This window comes from Limulus polyphemus, unplaced genomic scaffold (assembly GCF_000517525.1).
Source record: "Limulus polyphemus unplaced genomic scaffold, Limulus_polyphemus-2.1.2 Scaffold256, whole genome shotgun sequence".
Lineage (NCBI taxonomy): Eukaryota > Metazoa > Arthropoda > Merostomata > Xiphosura > Limulidae > Limulus > Limulus polyphemus.
The window spans coordinates 765,107-775,766 of record NW_013665866.1 but is presented as its reverse complement, the minus strand read 5'-3'; the positions used below and the strand labels follow the sequence as shown (position 1 = coordinate 775,766).

Here is a 10,660-nt window from a genome sequence, read left to right as displayed (position 1 = left end):
TTTGATTTGCCACTTCTTGTTTCTATCTTCTTCTCTCTCTCTCTTTTTTTCGTCCCACTCTCTGACACCAGTTTGTTGTGTATCTGCTTGTTTGTTAATTTCTGGTATAAATTCTTTCTGAGAAACTTCAGAGATACAAGTACTTTCTTGATTAACCCAGTTTATTCTTCCTTGATACAACCTTTTAATACACAGTAATTTCACAGTGAGTACATACCTTGTCACTCTAAACTTAACAACTTTTATAACACATGCTATAAATCAGTGATTCACACACTTTACTTACAGTGCCTACTGTTCACTTGACTCAAATATCTATCTGCTCGCTGGCTTACTCTGCCAGGCTTATATACTAAAGAAGGGGGTGTTTTGAATACACTTGGGCCTCCCCAATCATTCATGATCACCCGAGAAATTGCATGCAAGCTAGCAGCGTCACGTGACTTCCACTGTCGTAACAATACTTATCAGTGTAGTATTTTAATAAAGTTGGAATATTTTCTTATTTTTGAAATAGAAGTATCTGAAAGAATATAATCAGTCTTGTAAAAGTATTGGGAATCATAGGAATATTGGGAATTTTAGTTTCTTTTTTAAATTCCTAATTAACTCATTACTAAAGTTCTTCATTTATTTGTAAATGCCTTAGAGAAAAATGTGATGTTTTTTGTCTTGTAGAGTGGTTGTAGTGTACGTTTTTATAGTTATGATCTTGTATGAATGAAGTATGTTTTATGTTAATTGAGTATACATATACAGGTTTGTAAACAATATTGGTTGCACAAAATGTGTGTGTGTGTGTGTGTGTGTGTGTATATATATATATATATATATTCTTCCAATCTTAACTCACAAAATTAAAATCATATTTCTGTTTTTGTATTGCAGAGGCGGCTCTACATCGCAGCCAAGAAGGCTCTAGACAAAATACCTGTAAAGACTTTGAAATTAAGTGATCGAGTAAGTTTCAAACAGTGAGATACTATGCACTGTTCTTCTCAAGAGTATATAAAAAATATTAAATGAAAATTATGAAATAATAGTAACATAATTTTGGCTATGTATTGTAATTTTTTATTTTTTCAACTGAAAAATATGTTTTACTATATAGAACAGTTGATTAATATTCATAATGGTATATTGATGGCAAAAACTCTAGGTTTATACTGTACATAGGTAAATATCATTAATATTCATGATGATATATTGATGGCAAGGACTGTACATAGGTAAATATCATTAATATTCATGATGATATATTGATGGCAAGGACTGTACATAGGTGAATATCAATATGTGATACTTAAGATCTTTGTATAATGGTCCCCTTTATTGAGGAGATTTTGAATGATCTAAGTGTTGCACAGAACAACATACAATTGCATAATTTTATATGAAGGTAATGAAAACAATTCACCGAGCTAGAAACCTTGAGTGAAGAAAAGATTGAAGTTTCTTCATATATTCATTATTTAACATATTTTTTACTATTTTCTAATTGCAAAGCTAATTTGATTTTATATATCACTGTAATGGTAGACAGATGATCATGTTTTGAACCTACACCTTTTTTTTGTTGGGAAAAGCATTTTTTAAGCTGTCTGTATAATGTAAAGTATTCATAATATCAAATTTTATATACCATTTCTAGCAGGGTTATTAGTATCAGCAAATTTTTAAAATTAATTTCGTCTCTGCATCATGTAAAACTAATTTGATATAACTTTTCGAAGTTTGGGAAACAGATTAAAAAGATTGAGGTGACAGTTTTTCAATGTATTACTAGAGAATATACTACTTTCAAAGGTGCAGATGAATTGAACAACCTTAAGATTCAGTAATTGGCTTGATAAATTCTTTGTGATAACTTGTACATTGCTAAGTTCGAAGCTAAATTATCTGAGACATTTTGTACCTTAACACGTTCACTGCTATATGCCCCACTGGTGGGTTGCAACTGACTTTTAGTTATGAATCTCATGATGCACTGGTGGGTCACAGACAATTATCTTTCATAGCCAAATTTCACTTGAGTTTTCACATATGAGTTTGGTACACTATGACTACTCCTTGGCATCTCTTGAATGTTCAATTTTTTAACACTAAATGTATTATGCGGCAGCGAACGTGTTAAATATTATCTGAAAGAACATTCAGAAGAAACCACTCCACCATATTTCCAAGAATGCTAATGCTTCAGGGTTGTAACTGGACTGCTACCTTAGTGTAATCTAATGCAGCTATTCTACAGTTACACACAGCCTTTCTTTACAGGCATGATTAATTATTTTGTAACTTTGCCTGGCTATTCTTTATAGCAGTATTTAGAAGTAAGACTATGTTTATTCAGAATATATAAATTATTTTCATTTCCTGACTCTTCAGTATAAGTATAAATATTTCTGACATCCTGAATGCAAGTATTGTATTGAAGATCTTGTTCACCCATTTTAAAATCTCTCCTTTGACAGTGTTGCTAACTAGTCCTAAATATATTTTTAGGAAGCTGAAGGAGAGTTTGAGTGCTGTGCTGTTTGTATTGAGATGTTTAAATTAGGAGAAGTTGTGAGAACTCTTCCCTGCAAGTAAGTAAATATGTGGTATATACCTCAGATAGCAGTTTGAGTTGTTGGCTTGCTAATTGGAAACCTACTCACTATTTTGGGTACATGATCAATTATATAGAAAAAATTTTCTAAATATTTCTTTTTTTTCTTAAACATGGTTCCCATTGGTCAGAGAAACCAGGAGACATCAGTGAATTTTATATTTTGCATTCCTGGTCCAGGAAACATCAGGGAAGTTCATCTTATAGACAAAGATTGATAAAATTCTGAACTTCATGTAATTCAGTGATGTTTCTAGGATATAGATGGCAAAAAAATTAATTATTTTTATTGATGCCAGCAATTGTAAACAAGTTAATTCTGGTGCATTTAGCACATCAGTATTTGTATTTTATGCATAAACATTGTTTTATCATTTTACTGTTAACTCTTGTGCAGTATAAAGGCTGCCTTAATAGATTACGTAAACAGTAGCTAGATTTCTACCTAGGTGGAGTGTAAGGGTTTTGGACAAGGCTTCATCTCGTCTTCCTAAAACTAGATCACAGAGGATCATTTTACTACAGCATAAAAGCCCGTAACAAATTACTATTTAGAGATAGGCTGTTTCCATTGAATGTTATTTTGATATTAAACATTTTAGTGCATTAGTGTAAGGGCTTCATCTCAGCTTTCTAAAACTAGATCACAGAGGATTATTTTACAATGGCATAAAAGCCATTAACAAATTACTATTTAGAGATAGGTTGTTTCCATTGAATGTTATTTTGATATTAAACATTTTAGTGCATTAATAAAACAGTCTCCATTTCAGTAGTCATAGAAGGAACACATAATACCCTGAGTATATTGTATCATTGACATATTTGTATAGGAAATATTTCAAAATGAAAATGAACAATTTCATTGTTTCAGTAAAGCTTGGCAATTCAAAGACAGAACAAATCTACACAGTATTAGTGAGTTATTTTTAGGTCATATCTGTACTTATATTTATTCATTTGATTATCAAAAATAAATATAATAATAATATATAATAATTTATTAGTAATTTTGCTTTAATTTGTTATGAAACAACATACATTATTAAGCGTTACTTACAGCACGCAACAGCATGATGCATAGTACAGATTGAGCTGGGTTTGGTGACAGGCAATATTTGAGAGACAGGTAAAATATCTCCAATGGCAGTTAAGGATAAACTTATGTAAAGTAAAATGTGAATGGCAAGGTATAATATGAGTAATCTGGAGATAACAAGTTTTGGAAAAAAATTGAATGAAAAAAACAACTGAAATACAGAACATTTTATTGACAGTAACTAATAATACCACTTAGTTATTTGTTAGTATAATTTGGCAGCCTTATGAACAAACTAAATTTGCGTAAACCAGGAAAATATTTTATTTAACATGATCGTTTGATAAATATGTGGTTACATTAATTAAATTTTTCAATATTTTTGATAGAGATGAACTTGATACACACAATTTTAAATACATCCAAAAATAATTGTCTGCTTTGGATTAGTGGATGGTTTCATTAACATGTGCAGTTATTTTATAGATATCAGAAATATGAGTTTACTGCAATGTATGGTTAGTAACTGAAAGTTTTGTGCATGTATGCACATCAAATAATATTGCTTTAATAAATACGACACATGAGAAGCATATTTGTTAAAGAATGCTCTATTTTACAACAATAAACAGATTTTTTCCATGTATTAAAAGTTAAAATGTAATAATCACAAACGTAATATCTTTAATGTTTATGCTGAAATAATATTTTTGTGATTTCCGTTAAGAAGTGTGATTTGTATTATCATAAACAAATAAATATACTGCCTTTATTGTGTGTTTTCTGAAAAAGTATCAACAATGCAAGAACTGATCATATTGAAACTTTGCAAGATGGCATATAAACAATATGTGATTTTTTTTGCAATTTATCATATTGTCATACTTCATTGATACATTACAAGCATAGACCAAATGGTCTGGGGAAGGTCAGGGTATTTCATTCTGCCCAAGGTGTGGGAATCATGTTTATAAATGTATTTGGGGATGTTTAAGTCTTTTTTTTTTTTATATAAGATTTTTTTTTTTTATATAGGCATACATTTCACAAGTCATGTGTGGATCCTTGGCTTCTTGATCAGAGATCTTGCCCAATGTGCAAGATGGATATTCTGAAGTACTATGGGCTTGTGGTAAGTTTTAATAGTTGACAAAACATTTGATAAGATTGTGTATTTCAAAAAATATAAATATTAATGCAAGTATTGGAAAACTAATTTTTAGAAAAAATGTTAACATAGTATCTCTCCCTCAACCAGAGGTGCCTAGTTTGCAGGGATCAGAAACAAATTGTCTGGGATTTATCCAATTTTAGGGAAACTTATACAGGTTTAGTTTAAAATGGAATATGATAATTACATTTACAGTTTCTTAAATGGACAAAAAATGGCCAAGTTATGCCTGGTCACATCATCACCAGAAACCCCATAGTTAATGACAGTACTTCTTGTTGTGTAACCAATGTGTCCACTACATGAGCCTTCTACTTTGCCCATCATTCCATTTGTTTTTCAGGCAAAAGCTCAATGGGTTTTCAGCAGGTAGTTCCAAGTCCTTCTGACCATGACTGGAACTTTGCTCCTCTTCATCATTTTATCATCAATCACCATTGTTTCCTTGGTTGCCTGAATGTGCAAGCTCCAAGATGTTTAACTTCTAACTTATGCAGCTGTTGTGGATGTGATCATGATGGACTTTTTGACAACCCTTGTTTAAGGAGATCCATCTTTCAAGCTCAAAGATTCTGGGGCAGCACTCAAAAATAGGTTTGATGCTGACAAGGATAGTTGTGATAGTAGTTAGTAGCCTTCTGCTGGATCAGAAGATCATAGTTTGATTTGAGGATCAAACAAGAGGGAATTCTCAATAGCGATGGCACTTGAAATTCTTTCAGGCATGATAGAGTAAATTAATCTATGAGACCTTTATTTTCCTTTTTATTAGCTATACTAGCATAAACCCCCATTAGAAATTATGCAAAATTGCTGGAAACCAAAACTATTCTATATAAATCTGGCAATACAAAAAAGAAATATAAAATTTCCTTTCCTAGGAACATACTACATATTGCTCCTGAATCAACTACATATAACTGAGCAAACATGCTACATGTTGACATAATGGTATAATTGGTATAATGACCTTGTGATTGCATACACACCTGTTTTTCTTCTGAGTAAAAGTCATCCTTACAGATAATTGGTATTTTCAGTCTGTTTTAACAAAGGCTTTTTCATAATAATTCCCAAGCATACATTTGTGCTAATTTTTTATTTATTTTTCACAGGAGTCTCCCAGATTTTCCTATTCAGATCCTACCTGGCTTGGCATCATAATGATGTGAATGATGAGGTATGGCACACATAACGGCATACCTGATCTGGTCCTGGGAACTCCCTTCTTGACAGGCTTTTATGTTCTTAACTCCTGACTGAAATAAATAACCATTGTAGGGATTATGTATTTGGATGTAATGTGGTTACTTCAAAACCCTGTCTCCCTGACTGTTCTTAACTCCTGACTGAAATAAATAACCATTGTAGGGATTATATATTTGGATACAGCAGATACTGGAAATTCAAGCAGTGTATACAACACCTTAAAGAAACAGTTACCAAATTATATTGTTCTTTGCACTGCCACCCAAAAACACTACTTTGCTTTTGGTGAAGGAGAGATCCTGTGTTAATACTACTGTAGCCCTTGGAAAACCATTAATATTGCTCTAGTTCTTGGAAATCTTTACATGTAACACTACTTTAGTACCCTTGGAAAACCATTAATATTGCTCTAGTTCTTGGAAATATTTACACGTAACACTACTTTAGTACCCTTGGAAAACCATTAATATTGCTCTAGTTCTTGGAAATCTTTACACGTAACACTACTTTAGTACTCTTGGAAAACCATTAACATTACTCTAGCTCTTGGAAACCAGCAATAATACTGTAACACTTGAAATAATAACACATTAATACTATACTACACAAACCCTTAGCACTTAGAATATGATAGAACACTGGTAATAATAATATTATAACACTTGTGAAAAAAAAAGTAATAATAACATGTAGATTGTGGGAAACTATAATTGTTAGATGTTGCAGCTCTTCAAACTACATACTGTATGATTGCATTTTTGCAAAAAAAAGTTTTTAAAAAGTTTACTGCTACAAGTAAATATAACATAGTTTTGTAACTTATGTTGAGGGCCGATTTGAAAACATTGTTTTAACTACTTTTGTTTTATTAAAACTATTCTATAGAACCAAAATATAACTTTCAACCCTTGTTTCTTTTTGTGTGTGTGTGTGTGTGTGTGTGCGCTGTATGTTTATAAAATATCCTGAAGTAATATTTTTACAAATGATGGGTAGAGGTAAAATAGTTTGGAAACTGTTCAATTGTACCTAAATGCATAAAACTGTGTTTATACTGATAATTGCTAAATCTAAATTTCTTTTTGTATTGAAAATATTTTTGTAGCCTCCAGAGAACATGACAGATAATTAGTAGTGTTAACTTAGTGGTCACTTTTAGTAGTTTAATTTTTTCAAGAATTTGAAAAGAATACCTTGTACATTGTTAAGTTGAAGTGTTAAATTTTTTGCCAATATGTTGATCATAAACATTGAATTATTATTTACTAGAGCAAATAAAAAGTCATTTAATGATATTGTTCCAAAAGATCACAGATAGTCAAGAAAGTGTGCTTAATAATGATGACATGGACTTCCCCAACATGCACCATGGAGAAGATTTAGGAATTATTCATGTTCCTGTTCATCAACATCCTGCTCCAAATCAGTCATGTTCACCAGAACGAAGAGAAGTTAGGTCTGCTAGTCACTCAGCAAGCTCAAATAGAGCAGACTGCTCTTTGTTTATTCCTATACAAAGTTCTACACAACCTTTAGGACAAAGCTGTAGCACTTCATCCCCAGATCTTCCAAGCCCCAGCATTTGGGGTTTTAAGAGTGAGGATGAGCTATTTTTATGCCCTGAGCTTGAGGCTGGATATCAGGAGCAGAGTGATAGTAGTAATAGTAGTCAAGATCCTTTAATGGTGACACAAGACAAAGAAGTGAGAGAAAATCCAGAAGTTAATTAATTAATTAATTTGTTTTTATTGGCATTTGATAATTTGTGTGAAAAGTGGCAACATTATTGGCTTGTTTCAAGACTTTGTGGTGCCAACAGGAAAATTTGTCAGTTAATGAAGTGTTAAAAATTGTGATAGATAATGACAGTGGAGTTAATAATATCATAATGATAAATTTGTGGATAACATCACAATCAACTCTCATACTTCTGTTTTATTAGTCTTTCCCATACCATGGATGAATTGTAAAAGAAAAAAAAAATCTTTCAAACTATGCAAATGGCTGTACTATATTTTACTGCATTCATGCTTATTATAACCAGTCTGTTGTTGGTTTGCTTATCTAAAATTTGGATAAACAATTAACAAAAGTCATGTAGGTGACAACAGATCTTTCATTTTGCTCAGTTGTTAATGTGTATCCATTTATGTTATTCTCCTTTTCACATTATCTTTGTGGTGCATTACTGTTAATGAAATTGTATACTAGAAGCAATTGCTTTAAGATAGAAAAACTAAAATTCCTGTTAGTTAAAGAGGATAGGTTGTAATGTGTAGTGCATATCAGTACTTTAATTGAAGCATTTTATCTTAAAAGAATACAAGTTCAGATTTTACATAGAAAATCTTGTTAAACATGAAAATTTTGAAACTTAGTTCAGTCCATGGATAGTACATGGAAATTGATATTGTGTCTTTATTAAAAAAAAATTATACTACTCAAACATACTCATATCATTGTTTGTTTGTTTTTCTGAAAAAAAGCTGCATGTAGTTTTTCCTAGTATTAAAGGAAATGTTTATGCAATACATATTTTAAAGAAATGAGGTTAATTAGAAAAAAAAAAGAATATTTGAATATGCAAGTGCTAAAGAGCTTGAGCTGCCGTGGTGACTAAGATAATTATGTATAACAAGTTAGTGTAAATATTTTATTAGATTAATTTACACAACAAGGAAAGAAAACTAATTATTTTATTACTATACAATACTCAACATTTTTTTTAGACCAACATATTAACCATCTGGTTTTGTTTTCAAGTTCATGTAAACCATGCTACTAATAAAACCCATATAAGTAGAACACATTAAATATTATTTCAGATACTTATTTTACCAACTCAGCATTAAAACTACATGATTACATGTAAGAGATGTTGACTCAATTTCCTGATACTCTTCATTGCACAAACATTGTTCTCATTATTAATAAATATTCCAATTTAGCAGCTTTGATGTACAACATATTTTTTAGATGATTAGTATAGTTTTATTTCTAATAATCCAACTTGAAGTAGATTGGTAGAAAATGTACTTGTAGATTTTAACTAAATCAGATTAGAAACTAAAATTTAACATTAAAAATATTTGTGCACGTGTTTTATGGTGCACAGTTTCTTTGTTGGGTTGGTGAGAAGTGACTGTAAACTTGGAATGTTTCAACTTGAAAAAGTGAAAGATCTTGTAACAGTGTATATGGTGTTAAGTTTTGGTTGGCTTGGAAGGTTTTAGTTATTCAAAATTCAGATTAATAATGTCCAACCTGCTACTCTATTTAGTGTTAAGTTTTTGTCTGTTGTTTTTTAATTAAAAGTTTTATGATAAAAATTTAAGTCAAATCATTAACTATTAAGGACTCAAAATACAAAACAAAAATATTATCCATCCTTTCAGTTTTGCCAGGGTCATTGTATTGAATTTTTGATGTCAATCTTAAATTTGATAACCACTTATTCAGATGTGCCAATGTCCTATCTTACGGTAGTTCAGAGGAAGTTCCACTTTTTTTTGTAATCTAGTAGTACTTGATAATTGTGTATAAAGCATTCCAATTATATACACATAGAGAAAAAATATACATATTTTCATTGAAACCTGCATTTGCTATTGAACCAATTTTGTTAATTTGAGATGTGGAATATTCTTTTAGTAAACTGAATAGTGACACCTTGTAAGGTATGAGAATTATGCAAGTCACTAATGTAAAATTGTCAAAGGATGTTCTATAGTTGTCCTGTTGACCAGGTTTTACTGCTGAAGGTTTGAACATTTTCAGAATGTCTGCAATTTTGAAATACTAGAGTATTTAGTTTTAATTTTCTTTATAGTGATGGGAACTACAAGAGAGTGAAAGAGGTCCATTGTTGACATTTTGCATATGTTTTCAACTAATTTTGCAGAGAAATGCAAGATTTTTAGGGTTGTGGCTTTCAAAAAATAACATCTTTTACCTTGTTTTGTATATAATTTTGTTGCTTTTGACAGCAAGCTTATAAAGAATATTATGTAAACTACTGTATTGTGATATTATTATGTAACAAATTTAAATAAATTTAGAAGTTATTTTTAACAAAGTTGCTGGAGTTAGTATTTATTACAGCACAAATGAAATATTTTGTTGTAAAAAAAAAAAATACATCACCAGGTTAAGATCTTTTATGTACATATTGGTTTACATAATTTGACAAGTTTCCACAAATTACGTGCTTCTTTTAAAAATACCACTATATACTGTATATATGTATATTTCGGGGTAAATGTACTTCATTAATTTCATCAGTGTTGGTTATCACAATAGTATGACTTCTGTAAATGACTGCTGTTGAGAGGCCTCTTTATGTTGCTACATACCCAACTGGAGAGTGTAATGTAGTCCTAGGAAGTATGAGAAGTGTACCTCCCTCTACTCATGCATAGTTTTTCAACACTCATTATGGATTTGATTTTTTTCTAGTGAGGGGAATAAAATCTTGGCTTTTATGCATCTCATTTTCATTCAGGGAACTCAACTGGTCACTGAGAATGTTGCCAAAATTTCAAGCTAAAATAGATTGTAGGATAGTTGATACAAGGTATTGGCATTATGAAGCATGTGTGAAAAATTGGACAAGGTACTGGATTGAATAATGTGG

At 30.9% G+C, this 10,660-nt stretch overlaps 1 protein-coding gene across 1 annotated transcript; it reads left to right on the top strand.

Annotated features, from left to right (window-relative positions):
• Window positions 1-888: 888 nt before the first annotated feature.
• On the top strand, window positions 889-9,950 carry LOC111085161 (E3 ubiquitin-protein ligase RNF128-like; the record flags this gene model as incomplete). Its single annotated transcript, XM_022382549.1, has 4 exons — window positions 889-960; window positions 2,503-2,585; window positions 4,683-4,779; window positions 7,335-9,950. Coding segments are annotated over 4 exons (675 nt in total), but the record flags the coding sequence as incomplete, so codon positions are not given.
• Window positions 9,951-10,660: the final 710 nt, after the last annotated feature.